At 43.4% G+C, this 22,872-nt stretch overlaps 1 protein-coding gene across 2 annotated transcripts in view; it reads left to right on the top strand.

The window, feature by feature from the left end:
- Nucleotides 1-22,872, top strand: part of Fermt2 (FERM domain containing kindlin 2) — a 78,587-nt gene that overhangs the window by 12,679 nt on the left and 43,036 nt on the right. For both annotated transcript variants that reach the window (XM_050162348.1, XM_050162347.1), the window contains exon 3: nt 13,097-13,330. In XM_050162348.1, coding sequence (XP_050018305.1) covers nt 13,097-13,330 — 234 coding nt within the window. The remainder of the gene's footprint in view (nt 1-13,096; nt 13,331-22,872) is intronic.

The raw sequence follows: 22,872 nt of genomic DNA, 5'->3' as shown, positions 1-22,872 counted from the left end.
GCAGCACACGCCTTAGTGAAATTAACTCACTTTTTGCCATCATTCCACTTTCAGTCATGGGGGAAAATGGTCTTTGCATTGTAATTACTAAAATGTAGCAAAATCAGTGTGAGTGGAATAGAGGAATGGTACTGGAGACCCTGGCCAGAATATAGGAAAGGATTTCTAGAGGACCATGGCCTGGAAGCTCAGATCTGAATGTCTTAGAATCTGTTACTATTTTCTTCTGAGAGAGGTTTAAAATGTCAAAGCTGCGTAACATATTCTTACTAAATAACCTTTTGAGATAGTTAATGCCTTTGACCACTTTTAAAAGGACAAATGTCATTAATTCTTGTGTGAGTTGACTATTATCTAGTATATATATTCTAGTGGCACACTCTGAAAATTTGTAGGGTATTTACTTTGCATGTAGTCAGAACCCTGGCTTCTAGGAACTAAGCCAGGTTGAACAAATTAGCAGTAAGCCTTCAATTTTGGGTAGAAAGTTACCCACCCTTTGGAAGTGATAATTGTGTAGTGTCTACTGTGTGGGGAGCATTTTCAGATCATGGTTTAATTTGATCTGAGAAACGTATCAACCACTTTGAGCTAGTATATAGTAATGAGTAGAAATAGAGAAATTAGATAAATGAAAATCAATGGGCATAATTTTGTTTTTGTACTTCAAAAAATTATTTGTGTCTTGGTTTTTGTTGTTTGGCTTTATTTGCTTTTAGATAGGGTTTTGCCATATATAGGACTAGCCCAGAATTCACTATATTGTCCAAGCTGGTGTTTTATTTGCTTTTTGTTTTTTGTTTGTTTTTTTTTTCAAGACATGGTTTCTCTGCAGCTTTGGAGCCTGTCCTGGAACTAGCTCTTGTAGACCAGGCTGGCCTCGAACTTGTAGAGATCCGCCTGCCTCTGCCTCCCAAGTGCTGGGATTAAAGGCATGCGCCACCACCACCCAGCCAGGTTGGTGTTTTAGTTATAAAAATTTTTGTTGCATGATAAAGCACCATGACCAAAAACAGCCTGAGAAAGAAAGGGTTTATTGAACACATCACATTCTATCACTGAGGGAAAGTGAGGGAAGTCAGGAGCTGAAGCAGAGGCCCGTGGCTTACTCAGTTTACCTTGTTTTTTCTTGTGCATTGGTATTTTGCCTGCATGTATGAGGGCACTGGAGCTCCTGGAGCTGGAGTTACAGACAGTTGTGCTGCCATATGGGTGCTGAGAATTGCTAGTGCTCTTAACTACTTAGCAATCACTCCAGCCCTGTAGAATACAGAGTATTTCCTGTCACCGGACACAGGCCCCATCAGTTAACCCCAAGCCTTAGTGTAAACTAATAATGTCTTTAGCTCTAATTGGATGCCAGGCTTTAGCTGAAATGTGTGGTCAGTTTGAGTGGTATGTAAACTTTGAAACACTTCATGTTTCTGTCAGTAAGTTGACATTTTAAAGATATGACATAGATTTTGCTTTGCCATCAGTGCACACTTTGTTACTGTGACTTAAATTGCGCCGGTTGCCCAACAACACAGCTTACATTTTCCTAACTTCTACTTGAACTGTGACTGTTACATAACATACAGTTTGTACCACTGGGTCTTTAGTCGTGATAACTGAGTGATGTCAGTCATGACACTTCTTCATGTTCTCTGTGATGGGCTCTGTTCACTCAGAGACAACAAAATGTGTGCTTGTGTTGCCTCTTGTCTTCAGGTGATAAACTTCTATGATATTTTATAAGAATGAATAACTGAAAGAGGAAATTGATTAATGAAGATAAAAGTACAATGAGTAGCGATAGGAAGGCATTGGACGTGAGGTTCAGTCTCAACGCAACTGGAGCCACTACAGAGGAAGCTCATCCTGGGCACCTGGGAGACTTGGGTGCAGCCAGTGGGACTTGGTGAAGACAGAACTTACTGACATAAAGAGAAGACAGTGTAGCAGGGTGAAGATGTCCCTGTGTCCCACAAAGCAATGTATATAAAAGATGATCTCAGAAGTACTTGCTGATCCTGCTCCCCGTTGCCCTTCCCTGACTACTGGAGAGAGCCCAGGACCTCTCGCTGCTAAGCAAGCACACCTCCACTGAGCTTCAGTTCTGTAGAAATGGTTTATTTTAGCAGGTTGTCACTAAGTTGTGCCTTGAATCTGTGACCCTTCTGCCTCCAAGAGGCTGTGATCTCCAGTGTTTAGGAGTGGAGCTAGGAATGTTGAGGCATGTGAAGTAGGCAGTGTAAGAAGGGAGAGTTAGGGAGAGATGGCAGCTGCTGAAGTACCTACCCTCTGTCATACTTGGACAGAAAAAAAGACCGGAGAGGAGCATCAAGAGAGCGATCAGGTTTCAAACAAGAATGACAGGTTAATATGTGTATTACACAATGCACATAGTCTACTTTTTGCCAGGTGAGGTGGTTATGGATCGGGGTCAGTATTATCCAGTATTTGCATATTTCAGTGGTAATTCTCTTCATTTTAATTGTTAAATAGCAACACTATGTGCTAGATGAAGTTTCAGCAAAGTCCATGAGTTAAAGTTTTTGTATTTGTTTTTTAAGGCATCCTTATTTTAATTTTTCATACTGTTTTTGGTACATTCATAGAACTGTATTATAAGAACTTAAGTTCTAGAGATATACTGTTGAATTTTGTTCCAAATATTTTTCCTTCTAGAAAAAGATTACTTTAGGAATTTATTTTGAGTTCTTTCAAGAATATAGTTACTGTTGAGCTGTCATAAGGGAAAGGAGTGACCTGGAAGATACCTACTTATTTTTAATATTACATATACTATATAAATATATATTACTAAATACATACCCATGAAGCCTAATTTCTGATATTAAAGACAGAAGTGGCTGTACCTAGCTCTGTGTGTAAGAAGGGAGAGTTAGGGAGAGTATGTTGTTGGCTACCCTGTCTCAGTGCGGGGACCCATTTGATCCTGTGCAGTGCTGCCACCGTCTCTGAGAGCTCATGTGTACATCAGCTCTACTGTGTCCATTTCCTTGGAGTCATCTACCACCTCTTACTCTTAAACTATCTTTTTTCATTTTACATACCAATCCCAGTTTCCTCTCCTTCCCCTCCTTCCATTCCTGTCACCTATCCCCAACTCCCCATCCATTTCTCAGAGAGGGTCAGGCTCATTGCTTTGGGGAAGGTCCAGTTTCCTCCTACTATATCTAGGCTGAGCAAGGGATCCATCCAAAGAGAATAGGTTCCCTAAAAAGCCACTACGAGCAGTAGAGATAAATCCTGGTGCCACTATCAGTGTGCCACTATCAGTGGCCCCAGTCTGCCCCAGCCATACAACTGTCACCCACATTCAGGGGGTCTGGTTTGGTCCTCTGTTGGTTCCTTTCCTGTCCAACTGGACTTGGTGAGCTCCCATTAGCTCAGGTAGATTTTCAGTGGGTGTCCCCATTATGGTCTTGACCATTTTGCTCATATTCTCACTCCTCTCACTCTCCAGCTGGACTTTGGGAGCAGAACCCATTGTTCTGCTGTGGGTCTCTGCCTCTGTTTCCATTAGTTGTTGGATGAAGGTTCTATTGTGAGATTTAGGATATTTGTCAATCTGACTACAGGGCAAAGCCAGTTCAGGCATCCTCTAGGTGCCCCTCAACCAAAGAATGGATAAAGAAAATGACACATTTACTCACTGGAATTCTACTCAGCATTAAAAAACAATGACATCTTGAAATTTGCATGCAAATGGATGGAACTAGAAAAAACCATACTGAGTGAGGTAACCCAGAACCAGAAAGATGAACATGGTATGTACTCACTTATAAGTGGATATTAGCTGTAAAGCAAAGGACATTAAGCCTATGGTTCATGATCCTAGAGAATCTAAGTAACAAGGTGAACCCTAAGAGAAACATAGATAGATACACCTAGAAAGGGAAAATAGACAAGACTGCCTGACAATTGGGAGCATGGGGGTGGGGGAAGAACAGAGGGTGAAAGGGAAAGAGGACAGGAGAAGGGGTAGGGGGAGGTGAACATGAGGGAACCGGATACTTGAGGTGGAGGAAGGACAGAGATGAGAGTAAGGAAGAGATATTTTGATTGAGGGAGCCATTATGGGGCTAGCAAGAAACCTGACTCTAGAGAAATTCCCAGGAATCCACAAGGGTGACCCCAGCTAAGACCCTAAGCAATGGAGGAGAGAATACCTGTACTGGCCACCTCTGACTTAAAAAAATCTTCCTACCTCCCCCTCTGTATGGATCCCTGCGCCCTGAGAGGAGGGCTTTGATGAAAACATCCCACTTAGGACTAAGTACTCCAAAGTCTCTTGCCCTCTGCACCTTGGTGTAGTTGTGGGTCTCTGTTAGTCCCATCTACAGCAAGAAGTAAGAATCAAGGCTGAGCAAAGCTCTGATCAAGGGGTATAGCAGTGGGTCATTATGTGTCATTTTATTGCTTGTTCCTTTAGCAAAACAATAGTAGCAGGTTTTCCCCTAAGCCTGTGACCTATTTTTCTCACATTTACTGGCAGGTATGCGCTCTTTATGAAGGAGTGAGCCTTAAATCCACTCAAGAGGTGGTTGGTTACTCCCATGATATTTCTGCCACTGTTGCACGAGTAGATCTTTGTTTGTTTGAGGTGGTTTGGTTGTTATGCTGTTGTTTTGAGACAACCCTGGCTGTCCTAGAACTCACTATGTAGACCAGGCTGCCCCTGCCTCCTAAGGCCGGCATTGAAGTTGTACGTCATCATGCCTGGCTAGCACTAGTGTTTTACAGGTTAATAACTTCTTTTCTCTGATGTCCCGCCTCTCTTCTTTCTCACTCCTGAATGGCTCTGTTTTCTGTTGGAAGTGTTCAGATGCATCAGTCACTCTGAGGTTTTGTGGTCCTGGACTCCCTCTAGCTGTCCTCTCTCATCATCTACAGTAAATATCCCCAAGACGGGTTGGCAGGCCCCGAGAAACTCCAGTTCCCCAAACTCCAAGGGCAGTGCATATGTCCAGAAATGCCCGTATTGGCCCAATTCAAACTGTGCTGTAGGTTTTTTGGTGGCTAGATAAAGGCATTCCTCAGGAACTTATGAAACAGGTTCCCGTCACCCAAAAGGAGTCACTTCCCTTACCTCTGGCAGAAGGGACATATATGGCTCTTCATTGACATGTATCTTTGATGCCTATCAACATATCAAAGTTAGTGCTAGTGACCAGGCTCTCTCAGTCCCTACTCACAAGGAAGTGGGCTTTGGGGAATTAGAGTCTCCTTTAGACCGGATGTTTCAGCCTTTTGTTGACGATAAAGGATAATCTCTGACTGCTTCACAGCTGGAGAGGGCCCAGAAAGGCTGGAATGCTGGTCAAAGGTGCGGCGGGGGAGGGGAGTCAGCTAATGGCAGGAGACATGGAAATTCCATCAGAAGCATCTGGACCAAGTATGAAGAAACAAGGTGCAAATCACATTGGCCGGACTGGTTCACACTGGTTTTCATCATGATTTGGGCTTACTGGTGGGCTCTGCAGTTGATTCCTGGATGTTGTCTTTTGACATATATATTTATATGGATAGAAAGTCTTAGCATGATTTTTAATCTGCACTGAAATCCTCTTTGTAGAATAAGCAGTTAACAGCTGGAATAGGCTCACACCTTTGAGCCATAGCAAAACAAAGCCTGAAAAGTTACCAACATAGTAGAAGCATAAACATTCATTTGTAATACGAATTTCTCAGCAGGGACGAAGACAAAGGGGAAGAGCTTGGAGGACCCAAAAGATGGCCCTCTGGTAAAAGCACGTCCTATCCTGAGGGCTGGCTGTAGAGAGAGCAGACAGAGGGGTTTTCAGCACAATGAGAAGCACTTTTAAGTCTGTTTAGAAAACAACCCAAGAAAATGTAAACTTTTGAGGCTGCGGCTATCATAGTAGCCCATGCTTTTGTTACCAAGACCAGATTAACAGTCTATCAGAACTCCATTAATTAATGTTAAAACTTGGAATTTTGAAGACTTAATGCCTTATTATAATCTTTAAATCTCAGTTTTTTACCCACCTTAAACCACTTCCATAGACCTTTACAACTTACATAAACCTTTTTTCCATCTGGAGACATCTGGTCATTTACCATACTGAGCGCAATCTTTGAAAAGCAAGTTCTTTTATATAAAGCAGTAGTAAAATAGCAACAGCTTGGTAGCTTGATTTGTCTTTTCTGGAAACCTGTTTTGTGAGTCCCCCTTTCTCAGTGAGAAGCCTGTCAGCAAGGTAAGCCTCCTTCTCCCCGACTCACGCTTCTGACGTGCATTGGCTCTTAGACTTGTCTGTGCCGGTGCTTGTCAGTTAGTGTGTCATTCTCAGGCTCTCCTGGATGGGAAACCTTCTTTCGTCTTCATGAATAGAGCGGATGGGATTGGCTGCTGCCATAGGGAGCCAGTTGTGGGATGCTCCATGGAGACCGCTCCAGGGTCATCCACTCAGCTACAGTAAGGGCTCCTGGGACCTGCCATCCCTTTCCTGTCACCTGTGGCTGTGCCCTCGCCCAGACGTCAGCATTCAGTTCGTCTCTGGGCTCCTGTTCACGTTGCACCCTCTCAGTGAACATTATTGTAGTCTATTATTATGAAGCACAAGTCCCCCTGCTTAAAACCAGTTCCAGACCTATTTTGACATAGTTGATAAAAGGTTGGTGGTAGGAGATACTCACCTTTATTTCTACACCCCCAACCAAACCTAAAACAAATATAGACCTCGGCCCACAGACAGAATAACTCTGGTTCGCAGATGGATCTAGGCATTAGTATTTTTAAAAATTGCTTAGACTTAAAAGCAATTTTTAAAAAAATGCTACTTAGACAATTACAATACTGACCAGACTGAAAGTCACTAAATCGCTTATCTCATGCGCACAGTAAAACCTGGACAACTTTCTACAGCAAACAAGGCTCCTGCTACCAGGAGTCTGCGCCTGCCGACAACAGCCGTCTGGTCATCAGTCTCCTTCAGGTGCCACAGCTTTGTTTCATCCAGCACCACCGTCTCTAGCATTGGAACAGTGCCTTTTGGCACACAGGTTAAGAGATGCTTGTTAATATATCGTTTGACGGATGCTGGTTGATATTCTGTAGCAATGGTGATGAATACTGTAGACTAGGCTGGTAGCCTGTTGTCCTTAAGAGTGCCTGGAGGTGCTGGGGATGGCTCTGTGATCGTGGGAATCCACAGAAAGGTGCATCCTTGATTTTGTTAATTGTCTCTGGAGCTCCACAGATGCTATAGTGCACACTCCTGTAATACCAGAGTGTCCACTGTTTCAATATATGCTCCAGGCTACACAATTCCCCTTCTAGCCACCTTCCAACACCATTTTTCTTTTTGGTGTGTGTGTGTGTCTGTCTGTGTGTGTGCGTGCACTCATACACACATGTACCCGTGCATGCATACATATATGTACCAGAAGTTGATGTCACTGTGTGTGTGTGCATGTGCACGTGTGCCCTCATGCTGGATGCTGCATGCATGCCAGACACAATGTCAAGTGTCTTCTATCAACTTCTTTTTTTTTATATTTCTTTTTTTTAATATTTATTTATTTATTTATTAGGTATACACTATTTTGTCTGTGTGCATGTCTGCAGCCAGAAGAGGGCACCAGACCTCATTACAGATGGTTGTGAGCCACCATGTGGTTGCCGGGAATTGAACTCAGGACCTTTGGAAGAGCAGGCAATGCTCCTAACCTCTGAGCCATCTCTCCAGCCCCCTATCAACTTCTTTTTTCTTTGAAACAAATTTCTGTTCTGGATAGTTTTATGCCCATTTGACACAAGCTATAGTCATCAGAGAGGAGGGAGCCTCAGTTGAGAAAGTGCCTCTATAATTTCAGGCTACAGGCAAGCCTCTAGAACATTTTCTTTAACCGGTGATTGATGGAGGAGGGCCCTGGGTTCTGTAAGAAAGCAGACTGAGCAAAGCCATGGGAAACAAGCCAGTAATCAGCACCCTCCATGGCCTCTGCATCAGCTCCTGCCTCCAGGATCCCATCTTTTTTTAGTTCCTGTCCTGAGTTCCTTTGGTGATGGACTATGGATGTGGAAGTGTAAGCCAAATAAGTCCTTTCCTCCCCAGCTTGATTTTGGTCATGGTGTTTCATCATAGCAATAGTAACCCAAACTAAGACAGTCTCTCTATGTAGCCCTAGCTACTCTGGGATGGAATTCTCTGTGTAGATTTCCTGCCTCTGTCTTCCAAGTCCCAGAATTAAATGTGTGCACCACCACTCTTGACCTCCATCACTCTTCACCTTGTTCTTGGGGATAGTTTCTCACTGAACCGGAAGTTCACTGACTCTAACTAGACTGGCTAGCCAGGGAGCTCCAGCCATATGTCTGTTTCTCCCACCACAGGACTGAGATTAGGTGCACTACATATGCCCTCCCCCCCTAAGATCAGGTCCTTTTTATTTCTTTCTTTTCTTTTTTTTTTTTTGGGGGGGGGGCGTTTCAAGACAGGATTTCTCTGTAGCTTTGGAACCAGTCCTGGAACTAGCTCTTGTAGACCAGGCTGGTCTCGAACTCACAGAGATCTGCCTGCCTCTGCCTCCCGAGTGCTGGGATTAAAGGCGTTCGCCACTACCACCCAGTTTAGGTCCTTTTCTTGTGGATAGAGCACATCGGTCCCGCCTGCCTTGCCATAGGTAAGAGTGTCTATCGTAAGGTGGGTGAATAGCTCCCACACAGGAGATCCCGTCCTTGTATTATTTGTTGTCCTTGTCTATGTTTATCCTTGCTGGGTGCTGGCAGGCTGCTCCCTCATGGAAGAGCCAGGTCAGCATGTCAACTTGTGATCTATAAACAGGCCCGTTCCGTTCATTTCCATGTTCCAGTGTGAGCTGAGCCTCTCTCAGACCTTTGTAATGATGCACTGTGTATCTGATGGGGAACGGGGAAACAAGGAAAATGGGCATCAGAGAGTGTTTGTGCCCTGGACCCAGTCTGAAGACCAGCTGATGGAGAGTTGAGGGTTTTGTGGAAGTGGGTTTCTTTCTTTTTTAAAAGGAGGGTAGCTTTATTCTAACTCTCAGTTTCAGGGTATAGTCCATGGGGAGGGAGCAGAAGAGATTTCAGTGTATTCTTATCTGATGAAGTTTACTCTAACACTGCTTATGTGAAGAGCTCACAGACAGTCCAGACAGCACTGTCCTTCAGATCTGGAGGGCCACAGCTTGTCTGTCAGGATGACATTGATGTTGAAGGCAGATGCTGTCATTGTATCTGAACAGGTGAGTGTGGCCCTGTGCTTATGGACACTGGAACCCATTCTTAGCTCCTGGGGACACAAAAGAGCCAGTAGTTGGTGCATTTGGTCCCTCAGCCATCCATAGTTCACCACCTTTAGCTTTACATCTTAAGTGGGGTGTTTCTTACTTCAAAAGTGTACTTTCTGACCACTCGTAACTTTTGTGGTCTGGAGCGAGTTGCCTATCAGTCTAAATGTGTGTGTAGCTTCTATTTCAGATTGCTCCCCCTCAGGCCACGCTCGCTCTTAAGCACTTCCTCGGGACCACATTTGACATTGTTTGAGTTTGTCCTTTGTTATAGCTGAAAGCACCGCTTCTGCCTTGCTACCCTGTCAGGCAGCTGCACTTCATATCACTCAGCATTTATTTCAGGCTGGTAGCAGGTGCTGAGGAGCGACTCCCACTCCCAGTTCACTGTCAGCTGTGTGGACAGATTCCTGACATGCCAGCAACTTCTTTTGCTAAAGCACAGAGATTTCTGGACTTGCTGTGCCTGTGGAGTGCACGGCCCTAGGCCACTGGAGAGGTAGCCAGGAAGGCATTGAATGACCCCAGAACAATGTTTAACCTAGCAAGTGGAGAAATACCAAGCCCGGGTTAGTTCTCAGAAGGAATGGACTGCAGTTGTCCACACTGGTTAGTCAGCCAACTTACTGGCCGTTTTTTTCCCCCCTAACCCCCCCTCCCGAACCCCCGCAACTGCTTCACTCCTTCTCTGCAGTGGGCCCTCCCCTATTCCATAAGTAAATCACCTCTGGAGGAACCCAAATCTTCTGGATTTTTGGAATTAGAGTGCCTTTTAAAAATTAATTAGTAGTTATTTATTTTATTTTTTAAAAAATATTTATTTATTTATTATGTATACAATATTCTATCTACATGTTTGCTTGCATGTGTATGTGTGTACACCATGGGCATTCCTGGTACACAAGGAGGCCAGAAGAGGGCAGTAGATCCCCTGGAATTGGAGTTACAGATCTCTGTGAGCTGTCCTGTGAGTGCTGGGAATCAAACTCAGGTCCTCTGCAAAAAAGCAACAAGTGCCCTTAATGATTCTTTACTTCAGCCTCAGGATGAGTGTTATTACCAGCCTTCCCTTCTTTCTTTTGCTTGCTGGAAATATCTGACTTTATTTCCTTAATGATATTGTCACAGGCATCTTTACAGACGTGCCTGGGTAGAGGTGTGGGGAGGAAGGATTGCATATCTAACCACAGATAAACCGGCTCAGCTCAGCTTCCCCTGATTAGCATAGTCTCTGTTCAGAAAGAGAAAAGAAGCATGCGTGACCAGACTCTTTATATATAAAAAAGCCTGTCTGCTCTAAGCTAGTTAAGAACTTGGTACTTCCAAAAGTTGTCAGATTTTGTGCTGGAAAATAAGACGTGAACCCAACATGTATAACAGTTCCCCGTGTGTTTGCAGGTGAGCTCCCAGCGCCGTGATTGACTGGACTATCCCGGTGCAAAACAAATATTGAAAAAACCTTTTTTATTAAATTCAGTTGACGAGGAGGGGACACTGAAAAAGAGGGAAGGGAGAGGAAGCTTTGGTTAGGATATAAAAACAAGAAAATAAATAAATAATGAGATTGATAGTTTGATGGGGAAATAACTTGGAGAATCATCTTTGCTTTGAATAAGATACCATTCATCAACTGTCATATAAAAGAGACTGTGTCTCCACTGCTATAAAGTATGGCTGGATCCTTAGCAGGGAGTTGGGAGCTGGGCCACGGCACTGTGTCCTCCCCTTTATGTCAGTCCTGCTGGTTGCTAGCACTTTTCCGAGTGTCTCAGCCATTTTTATTTTAAGGATGTTCATATCAGTTTCTTTGAGGTTGGTGGTGCTGAGTTCTCTTTGGTTTGGCCCTTTATTCCTCTAGAACACTTGTTTGCTTTTTTTCTTGCTTTTTAAAGTCATGTCTCTCTTTTTTTTGCCACATAGTAAGCTTAATATACGGTTGGTCCGGAAAGACTTTTCTTTAGATAGTACTATAAACACCAGCTGAAGTTCGGTTGCATCTTCCTGTTACAGGTTTACTGTTACTTATCTGATTGTAGCCAAGTATCACGTATTTGGTTTCTTTCCTTTCCTTTTTTTTTTTTAGATTTATTTATTATGTATACAGTGCTCTGCCTGCATGTATGCTTGCATGCCAGTAAAGGGCACCAGATCTTATTACAGATGATGATTGTGAGCCACCATGTGGTTGCTGGGAATTGAACTCAGATCCTCTGGAAGAGTGACCAGTGCCCTTAACAACTGAGCCATCTCTCCAGCCTGTGTATTTGGTTTCTAAAGCTGCTTAAGCAGTTAGTAGATATTAATGCTTTCTGAACTGAAATATATATGTTCAAAGAAAAAACTTGGGCCGTATGCTTTTTATTATTATTATTATTATCATTATCATTATCATTATTATTATTATTTTACATACATTTTGAATTTATCTTTGTGTGAGAGTGTCAGATCTTAGAGTTACAAACAGTGGTTAGCTGCCATGTGAGTGCTGGGAATTGAACCCTGGTCCTCTGAAAGGGCAATCAGTACTCTTAAACACTGAGCCATTTCTCATGCTCCCAGGCTGTGTGATTGTTGTCCTGGTTGGTTCTTGTCAACTTGTCACAAACTTAGACATATCTGAGAATAGGGAATCTTGATTCAGAAAATATCTTCATCTGATTGGCCTGTAGTAAGGTATTTTCTTGATTGACGGTTGATGTAGGAGGGCCAGCTCACTGTAGGCAGTGCCACCCTTGTGCAGGGTAAGCCAGCCATGGGGAGCAGGCCAGTCAGCAGCCCTCCTCCATGGCCTCTGCTTTATAGCTCCTGCCTTGACCTCCCTCAGTGATGGAATGTGACCTTAGAGTTCTAAGTCAGAATAAACCCTTTCTTCCCTGAGCCAATTTTGGTCATGATGTTTATTCTGTCACAGCAATAGAAACTGGCAGTTCTGAGTTACCTTCCTCAGGATGTTTTGGGGAAGTATGTTTAGGCTGCAGGCTGTTCACATTTGTTTTGGAGTTTTCCACGCTTTCTTCACCTAGAGTGTCACCTTTATTCACTTTTATTCCCTGTCCATGTTCCTACCCTTACTGTATTAACATTTATTTTTATTTCATGTACATTGGTGTTTTTCCTGCATATATGGTGTCAGATCTCCTGGAACTAGAGTTAGACAGCTGTGAGCTGCCATGTGGGTGCTGGGAATTGAACCTGGGTCCCTTGGAAGAGTAACCAGTGTTCTCAACCACTGAGCCATTTCTCCAGCCCTTAACACATTACTTTTATTTCTTCTTCTTAAGACTTTATTTTATTTTAGCTGTATGGGGTATATGTACACATGAGTGCTGGTGCCCACAGAAGCCAGATGCATCAGATTCCCCTGGAGCCCATGTGTAAGAACATCAAGTGCTGCCTCTCCAGCCCCACCTTCACATGTGTGTAGCTTCAGAAATGAACTGTTTTCATGTATGTTATAGGAATTCTGTTACCCATTCCTCAAAGCTGAATTCCAAATCCACCACTCAGTTTTTATTAATCTTTCCTATTTCAGTCCCAGGACTCTTTGTCTCCACAGTGCAGGTTTGTCCGATTGGCTTGGTGTGCACTGGGTTTTGAGAGCAAAGAAAGTGTTTTCTCCGCCATTTGTACTTTTTGCGCCTGTCACTAACAGTCTCTTGTTTTTCTTAAGTACTCAGTTTAGTTTTCTAGTATCTATTGTTTTTCTTAAAGTACCCAGGTTTTGTTTTCTGTCTTTAATTTCTCTCCAGCTAGTCTGTGATTTTTTTTTAAAGCTTTTTTTTGTTTGTTTACTGTTTGCTGTTTATAGATGTAAAAAAGGATTGGTCTGACCATGCTCTCTGGTGGGAAAAGAAGAGAACTTGGCTGCTTAAGACTCACTGGACCTTGGATAAGTATGGCATCCAGGCAGACGCCAAGCTTGAGTTCACGCCCCAGCACAAGCTGCTCCGGCTACAGCTTCCCAACATGAAATACGTGAAGGTGAAAGTGAACTTCTCTGACCGAGTCTTCAAAGCTGTGTCGGACATCTGCAAGACTTTCAGTAAGTTCGCCTCCTTAGAGTGTGGGGCACGCTTGACTGACACAGTGGTGAGCTTACCCTTGGGGTGGGAGTTGGGATAAACTCTGTATGCATATGTATTTGAAATTATCATCTATATAGTTTTTAATGTTAATTTTTGATAAAGAAGTATTGGGTTAAGAAGGAACAGGAAAAATTAGATTTTTTTTCTCCTGATTAGAATCATATCATGTTTCTTATTATATAAAAGTTTTTTCTGATAACTTTTATTCTTTGTCAGTAGTGGGGATTGAACCTTGGGCCTCAGTGTATGCAAGACATGAGCTTTTCCCTTGCACTGCACCCTCAGCCCCAACAGCATTGTCTGCTGGGGAGGGAAGAGGAGGGAGCAGGCATTGTTTTCAGAGGGCTGTGGCTCTCCAGTGTTTCCTTCATGTAAGTCACTTTGAGTTTAGTAATTCAGATGGTGTCACTTCCTTTGACGAAGGCCTGCCTGCTCCCAAGGAAACTGTGAGGATTCTTCCTCACCCGGTGTGAATACCCTAGGCTTTCAGAAACAAGATGTGAATTGCTTTTCACTTTGGCTGACCTGGTTATGATATATGACAGGAAGCATTTAACCATCAGAGAAAATAAATTTTCGTCATTCCTGCTAGCACATAATTCTTAGATATATTTGATGATTCTCCAGATTTTAGTTCTGACTAGAACCAGAACTCTTTTATGTATATGTTGCATTTTTAGGTGACACTAGTAATTCATGAACATGCTGTTAGAAAAGAATCAAGACTGCAGACACACAGTAAATGGCCCCTTCCCGAAAGTGACTCTGGTCTACAGTTTGATTTGTTACACGTTCCTGCGTTCAGGCTATTTTCTGTGTGATGTGTTTACGTGTGGTGTGTGGCATGTACACATGCAGGTTTGGAAGTCTTCACAGGTGAAAAGATGATCGGAAGATGTTGGTTGTCCTACTTTTTCTGCCCTATTTCTTTGAAACAGTGCCTCTCAAACCTAGAGCTAGGCTAGCAGCCAGCAGGCCCCAGTAGCCAGTCCTCTCTGTCTGCCCTCCCTAGCACAGAGATTGCAGTCTCTGCCAGCTGTCTAGATGGGTGCTGGGGATTCGAACTCATGTCCTCATGCTTGCACAGCAAGTGGGCTTACCCACTAAGCCATCTCCCTGGCCCCATTATATGTATTATTTTTTAAAATACCATTTGCTTTTTTATAATAATTACGCAATTGCACTAGTATCAGTTCCCTGTCAGTGGACAACTCAGGTTGTTTCACACTCTTAGAGCACATACTGCAATGAGGTTTTGTTTCTGTTTAGCATGTTGACAAGTTTTCAGTTGGGATAGCTTCAGAATGCCCAGACCTCTTTAATTCCTCAGCAGATGCTCCTTTGTTGTCTCAGGCACCGGCAAGCAAGTCTGGGCTGGATCTGCCGCTCCTCAGTACAGAGCTTCTTGCTCCTGAGTTTCTTGGTTTGTGGCATGGATTCTCCATTTCTTGTTTGTGGTTCTGATAGAGGCTCTTTTAATCAAGTCAGTATCTACTTATCTACTTTAGGCCTTTTAAGAATCTGTTTGTTTGTTTGTTTGTTTGTTTTTTGAAACAAAGTTTCTCTGTGTATTGCTGGCTGTCCTGGGCCCTCTGGAAGAGCAGCCAGTGTGCTCTCAACCTCTGAGCCTTCTCTCCAGCCCCGTTGATCATTTTTTAAGTCACGGTAGTAGAGGTAAAATTCTTGAATGTCATTCTCCTAACTTCCTTCACAAGGCACACGTGAGCTAGTTTGCTCTTTTGTTATTGTGTTTAAAATTGTGTACACGTGGCTCAAAAACTTTAATTAATTTATTTATTGCGTGTGTGTGACTGTGGAGTAAATGTTATGATGATGTACATGCAGAGGTCAAAGGACAACCTTCCAGAACTGGTTCCAACCTTCTACCATGTAGGGGCTGCGGATTGAACCCAAGTCCTCTGCCTTTGTTCTGAGCCATTTCTAGACCAGATCTTTCATTTCTGTGCTTAGTGTTTCTTATATCTTATCTGTATGGTCATTACTGAGGCTAAACTCCAGCAAATCTTTGTGTTTCAGAGTAGGGTTGGTATTTAATTTTGTTTCTTTCTTTAGGACATTTCTAAATGCTAGGATTATGAGTGTGTGCCAACATGCCTGGCTTAGGCTTGAGGTTAGCAGCTTCTCCATGCTGTACCCACTGAGACATTTCTAGGCCTACTTTTTTTTCTCGTTGGTCGCTGCTGAGTTTTGTCTTAAATCTTAACTTATATCTTTACTTTTTATATAAATTGCCCTTGTCCCACACTTGTCTTACTGTGATGAGTTAGACTTTTAGTTGTGCTGTGTGACAGCAGGGACAGTATTGTTGAATTGTTCCTGACAGTTTACAGTGAGCTCACATTTTGTTGTGTTTAGGAACGTTTCACCTATATTTTTTTTTAAAGATTTATTTATTATGCATACAACATTCTGCCTCCATGTGTGCCCACATGCTAGAAGAGGGCGCCAGATCTCATTACAGATGGTTGTGAGCCACCATGTGGTTGCTGGGAATTGAACTCAGGACCTCTGGAAGAGCAGACAGTGCTCTTAACCACTGAGCCATCTCTCCAGCTCCTTCACCTATATTTTATTCCTAATACCTTAATTCATGAAAACACATAAAATGTAATTAAATGGAGGTAACGGAAGTTGGTGTCATGTAGAACAAAGGTCCTACGTTCCCTGATTCACTTTATAAAACATCCTACCTCGCTCATGTTCCCTCTTTATCAACCATGTGCTATCACTACATCTTACCCTGTAAATGTCTTAGGCATCCGTCCGTCCGTCCGTCCTTCCTTCCTTCCTTCCTTCCTTCCTTCCTTCCGCTTTCTCTTGTGAATGACGGTGAGTGTAGGTGGTGTTAAGTTTCTGTACTTCTTTTCTCTACCTTCCTGAATACAGCGGTGTGCATGTTTGTCTTTGCTTTACAGTCTTGATTACTGCTAATACCTATGTACGTCTGACTTGTTGGCCCCGTGTTCTAGAATTTCTTATCTTTAGAGTGATGTGGGATATCCCTGTGTATGCTGTGCTTACCCTTACTGAATAAAGAACTGCTTTGAGCCTATAGCAGAGCAGGGTGGGGTGGAGAGGAGTGCACGGAATGCTGGGAGAAAGAAGGGCAGAAGCCATGTAGCCCCGGCAAAGACATACACTGGGAACTTTATCCAGTAAGACACAGCTACATGGCAATACACAGATGAATGGAGATGGGTTAAATTAAGGTGTAAGAGTGAGCTAGAGCTAATGGGCCAACCAGTGATTTAATTAATACAGTTCTGTGTGATTATATCAGGGCTAAGCCGCTGGGAACTAACTAGCGGCCTCCTTACTACATTAGAGTTCTGGGATGAGACAAGAGACGCCAGCCTGGCCCTAGTCCCAGAGGCTCCACAACCTGTCTTTTTAGCACTTCCAGCTGGAGAATGAGTGTGGAGGACATCCCATACTCAAGCCATAGCATCCACTGGATGGAGGAGCCCAGAAGAAGCTAGGACTTAAAGATAAAATTAAATCACTCTGGAGTTAAGGGTTGGGTCTAGAAATAACTAAGGCAGCTGTTTGGCTTTAAGTAATTCAATAACTCCATGTTTACCTTATCTAATAAGCAGTAATTGAAGATTGTTCTTCTTGTTTGAAAGTATAAATACTATAAAATATTAGTGTGTGGATTGGAAAGGAAAGTGTGCTTATTCGATTCACAGTTGTTAAATCCGGTGGCAAAAACTGCCTGTCTACATTTGTATCATTTGTGAGTGAATTGTGATTAGGTTTTGTATGTTTTAATGGTTTTAAAAGCTAAATACTTGAGATACATGAAAGTATAGGGATCTGAATTCCCCTGTCTATAAGTAAACTTGTTTTGGAGTGCAGCCAGGCTGCCTTGCTTGGCTGCTGTCTGGCTGCCTTTGGATACAAGGCAGGGTTGAGTGGATCTGCATGGGTGGATACTCTGTTGGCCTTAATGTGGGAAGAGCTGGCCCATCCTGGGGTAACTTACTTGGAGACACTCTGTTCATCTTTCCACACTGGACACCAAACACTGAAGTCACTTCGTAACTACTCCTGGGAATGATCTTCTCCTGTTAGTCATTTAATATTCAAGCCGAGTAATTTTCCTCAAATTAAATGAATTCACTTAAGTGCTGGTCACTGTGGTTTCATTAGTTGAACTCTTCTGGATTCATTCTTCTGGCTCTTGATTTCTGTAAGAGAAGTAGAATCAAAAGAAAGAAAAATGATACGGCCAGTGTTACCAGTGTAGTTAGCACCAGAGCCCAGAGGATTGTGAAGGACGCAGCTCCTGAGGTTAGTAGTACAGACTGACACCAGACCGAGTGGGAAGTCATCTTATTTTACTGAACACTGACAGCCTTTCCAAGGTGTCTTTGTTTGTTTTCAAAACTGGTGAAAAGATTTCTTCTGTAATTTAACTCATACAAAAATTCCTTGTAATGATTAAATGATGCTGACTGGCTTACCTCTTCCTTTTTTGGCAGAGAATGTTGAGTTCTTTATCTAACCTGTATACTGTGTGCCGACTTCATGAACGTGCGCCCCAGTCTGACAGTGTTCTGTGCTCACAGTACGCTAACATTGGTGTTCTGCCCACTGGTGATGTCATTAGACACATGCCAGCCCACTCCCATTTTCCCTTCTGTCCTGCCCCCGGGGAAGTACCTGTATTTGGTAGACACACTTGTACAATGACAGTAGAGCAGGTTGGAGGGTCTCCTGGAAAGAATCAGGCAGATCGTTGTTCTATACTCTATGCTTATTTCTTTTTAAAATAATTTATTTTTGTTTTATGTACATTGCTGCTTTGCATGCCTGTCTATGTGAGGATGTCAGATCCCCTGGAACTGGAATTGCAATTCGGAGCTGCCATGGGGGTGCTGGGAATTGAACCCAGGTCCTCTAGAACAGCAGTCAGTGCTCTTAGCTGCTAAGCCATCTCTCGGGCTCCTTATACTTGTTTCTACCCGGGAAGAGTTGGTTTCTTTAGTCTACAAATTATTTAGTGCTTCTTGTTACTTTATTCTCAAATTATTTTTCTCATTCTTATTACTTTATTTTAAAATATTTTTCTCATAATTTTTTGTTCTTTATAAGTTTATTTTGGCTATAAGTACTAGAAGTCCAAGCTGAACTGTGTTTTAAGTAAGGTTTCCATTTTCACATCCTGAGAAGTTACATGAGGAAACTAAAGTGATTAGTTAGCCTGTCTCCGAGGACAAGGCCCTTCCACCCTTCAGATGTGGACTTGGCCTCCTGTTTGGAGGCCCTGAGTTAGTTAGGGTTTCTGTTGCTGTGATTAAGCACCATGGCCAAAAGCAACCTGGGGAAAAGGCTATTTCACTCAGCTCTCAGGTCACACCCCATCTCTCAAGGAAGCCAGAACTGATGCAGAAGCCATAGAGGATACTGGCTTCTTTCTTGTGGTTCACCCAGCCTGCCTTCTTATACAACTACAGGGCACCACCAGCCCAGGGTCAGCATTGCCCACAGAGGACTTGGCCTGCCCACATCAGTCAATCAAGAAAGTGCCCCACAGACTTGTATACAGACCAGTCTGATGGAGGCATTTTCTCTCCTGAGGTTCCTTCCTCAGGACAGGCCCCCTTCAGGGTAGATCTGTTGAGCTTTCTTCCCAGCTGTCCTGATGAGTGAAGCAGAAACATGCCAGAATCTTCCCTCACATCTCATTGCCCACATGGACCACGTGCCCCTTCTCAGCTACAAGAGACCGAAGAAACACAGAAAGATACTCATGTTTACCGTTTCCTTATATTAGAGACAAGCAGAGAAGAGGATTGAGAAATGATCTGTGGATTCACCCATAAGCAGGGCTGTGACATGCTCCTCTTAAACCCATAATGAGCCAAACTGAGCAAAACATAAAGACCAAATGATATTTTTATTAGAGTGACTATGTGAAAACTCTCTTTCATTTTATTTAATTAACTTACTTTCCTCCTTCCTTTGTCCTCCCCCACTCCCAGACAGGGTTTCTCTGTGTAACAGTTCTGCCTGTCCTAGAACTTGCTTTGTAGACCAAGCTGGTCTTGAACACACTGCCTCCCCAGTGCTGTAGTTTCACTTAACTTTTAAGATTTATTTTGTGTGTGGGTGTTTTGTCTGCATGTATGTTTGTGTACTGTGTGTGTACCTGGTGTCCATGGGGGTCAGAATAAGGTATCAGATCCCCTGGAACTGGGATTATAGATGGTTATGAGCTGCCATGTGACTGCCAGGAATCCAACCCATGTCCTCTGGAAAAGCAGCCAGTTGTTTTAGCAGCTGAGCAATCTCTCTAGCCACTCACTTAACTAGTCAGTTTGATGGAGGTACATAATCTTCCAGGTAATATTGAGTGCATTTTGACCAATTTACAGCAGGGTGCTAGGGCAAGTTTCATCATCCTATCGTTTCCTCGGTTGCCTTTGCTGTTCTGACCCCACCAACCACTGATCTGTTTTCTGTCACTGTAAGGACTGCCTTTTCTCAGTTATCATTTAGCCATACAGTATGTAGCCTTCTCTGGCTTTTCCCACTTAGCATAATGCTTTCTGCCCTTTATTTACCTGTGGTGGTTTGAATGGGAAATGTTCCCCACAGGCTCTGGTATTTGCACATCTGGTCCCCAGTTGGTGGCGCTGTTTGGGAAGTTTTGGGTCACATAGGCTTGCTGGTGGAAGTATGTCACTGGAAATGGGGCTTTGAGATTCTGTAACCTCACCCTATTTCCAGTTCACCCTGTCTGTTGTGTGTTTGTGGTAAAAGATGTGATTTCGTAGCTTCCTATGCCTGCTGCCTGTTGCCATGGTTTCTCATCTTTATAGACTCTTAACCACTTTGGAACTTAAGCCACTTCTATTAGCTGCTTTGGGTTGTGGTGTTTTATCACAGCAGCAGAAAAGTAAGAATGCACCACCAGTGTGATGGCACTCTGTGAGATGGTACTTGCCACCTAGTCTGAAACCTGAGTTCAATTTCTGGGATCCTTACTGCATAAGGAGAAAACAAATCCCTGCAAGTTGTCCTCTGACCCCCATACACATGTCCACACACATACATGTACACATGCAAAATAAATAAAATGGAATAAGACTTTTAAATAGGGGTGAAGAGATGTCTCGACGGTTGAGAGCACTGACTGCTCTTCCAGAGGACCCAGGTTCGATTTCCAGCACCCACATGGCAGTTTATAACTGTCTGTAACTCCAGTTCCAGGGGATCTGACACCCTCACACAGACATACGTGCAGGCAAAACACAATGCACACAAAATGAAAATAAATAAAATGCTTTAAAATAAGAATTTTTTTTTTTTTTTTTTTTTTTATTTTCGAGACAGGGTTTCTCCGTAGCTTTTGGTTTCTGTCCTAGAACTAGCTCTTGTAGACCAGGCTGGCCTCGAACTCAGCCTCAAACTCACAGAGATCCACCTGCCTCTGCCTCCCAAGTGCTGGGATTAAAGGTGTGTGCCACCACCTCCCGGCTTAAAAAAGAATTTTAAATAAAGATACAAAGACCACCCACTTGTAGTTCTTATAGGAATTCCAGGTCATAAAACATAAAATTCAAGAATGAAATTTTCCAGTGCTACTTGCAAATTGGATGTACTATTTTGCATTCTGGCCAGTAGTACTTGAGGATTCTACCTGCCCTGTGTTGGTTTAAATAAGAATGCTTCTCCATAGGCTCATATATTTGAATGCTTAGTCGCGAGGTAGTAGCACTATTTGAAAGGATTAGGAAGTGTGGCCTTGTGGAAGTAGGTGTGGCATTGTTGAGATGGTATGGTCTTGTTGGGGGAAGAGTATCACTGAGGTTTCAGAAACACATGCCTTGGCACTCTCTCTGCTGAGGATCATGATGTAGCTCTCAGCTATTGTCCCCGTGCCTGTCTCTATGCCACCAGGATGCCTACCTGGTGGTAATGAGCCACACCTCTGAGACTGTAAGCAAGCCCCCAGGTAAATGCTTTCTTTCATAAGAATGGTCTTGGCTGTGGTGTTTCTTTACAGCAGTAGCACAGTAACTAAGACAGAACTTGGTGCCAGGGACTGGCATATTGGGGTGACAGACCTGACTGTGCTCTTTATTGGAGGAATATGGAACACTTTGGGCCTTTGGACTAGAAAATAGTTGAATACTTCAAGTGGGGCTTACTGGGCCACCCTAGCAAGAGCAAGGATAGCAGTACTGAGAGCAGTATCAGCTCAGCTCAAGTGTCAGAGGGACAGTGGCCTAGAAACTGTTCTTAGGATATTTTGGTGAAGAATGTGGCTGTTTTTTTGAACTTGTCCTAAAAATCTGTGTGAGGCAAAATTGAAGAGTTTTGGATTAATGGTTTTGGCAGAGGAGATTGTAAGACAGCCTAGTATAGACTGTGTCATGTGGTTATAGTGTTCACTCTTACGAAGATTGAAAATGAAAAGGAGTAAACTGAGCAAGGAAAAATGCAAATGTAAGTTGGGGGGGAGGGCTTCAAGAAGTGCAATGGAGCTAAATCCAGTGCTCAGAGATAAAAAGTTTAAAGAAAAACCTGATGCTGAATGGAATAAAGGGAGTGGTGACCTCAGGGCAAGACCCCACCAGCTAAGCTTTCCACAAGGGAAGAGGAGTTAAGAGGAAAGCCCGTCCTAGGGGAAACCTCACATAAGAAAGCACAGGGTGCCAGATTCCAGCCCCCACCAAGCAGCAGAATTTGGCAGCTTCAGCCAAATGGTTCTGTCTTCAGAGTCAAGGATACAATAAAGGGGTTGTGGAGTCTCCTGTGGCCAAGGAAAGTCACCGAGGCCAGGTGTGTGTCAGGTGTGACTGCATGGAGGCCTATGGAGACCATTACTTAAGCTGGGAAGGGAAAGCCTGGATTTCTCTGGAGACCCCAAGATGTCGGAGATGCCGGAATTGTGAGATTCGTGCCAAGGAAAGCTGCAGAGGAGGTCTGGAACCAGCCAAGAGAGAGAAGTGTGTTGCAGTCAACGAATTGAACAGGAGGAGTTGGCAATCCGAAGAGTGCTTTGACGTCAGACATGGAATTGCAGAATTTGGAGTTTGCCCAGGCTCTGGACTTGGCTTTGGTCCAGTATTTCCTCAGTATGCTCCTTTCCTCCCTTTTGGAATGGTAATGAATGTACTATTGTGTTAGAAGTATGCGATATGCTTGTTTTTGTTTTTGTTTTTGAAGACAGGGTTTCTCTGTAGCCCTGACTGTCCTGGAACTCACTCTGTAGACCAGGCTGGCCTTGTCTCAGAGACCCATCTGCCTCTGCTTCCCGAGTGCTGGAATTAGTGCACCCCACTGCTCGGCTTGATATGCTTCTTTATTTTGATTTTATAGGGGATTATGGCTAAAGAGATTGTCTTGAATCCCAGAAGAGACTTTGAACTTTAGACTTTTTTGTTGGTGTTTCTTTTTGGTTGTTTGTTTGTTTGTTTTTCTAGACAGGGTTTCTCTGTAGCTTTGGAGCTTGTCCTAGAACTTG

The sequence above is a fragment of the Alexandromys fortis genome, unplaced genomic scaffold (assembly GCF_014885135.2).
Source record: "Alexandromys fortis isolate MF-2015 unplaced genomic scaffold, M_Fortis_MF-2015_v1.1 scaffold_130, whole genome shotgun sequence".
Classification (NCBI taxonomy): Eukaryota; Metazoa; Chordata; class Mammalia; order Rodentia; family Cricetidae; genus Alexandromys; species Alexandromys fortis.
This window is presented reverse-complemented; position numbering and strand designations above follow the sequence as displayed.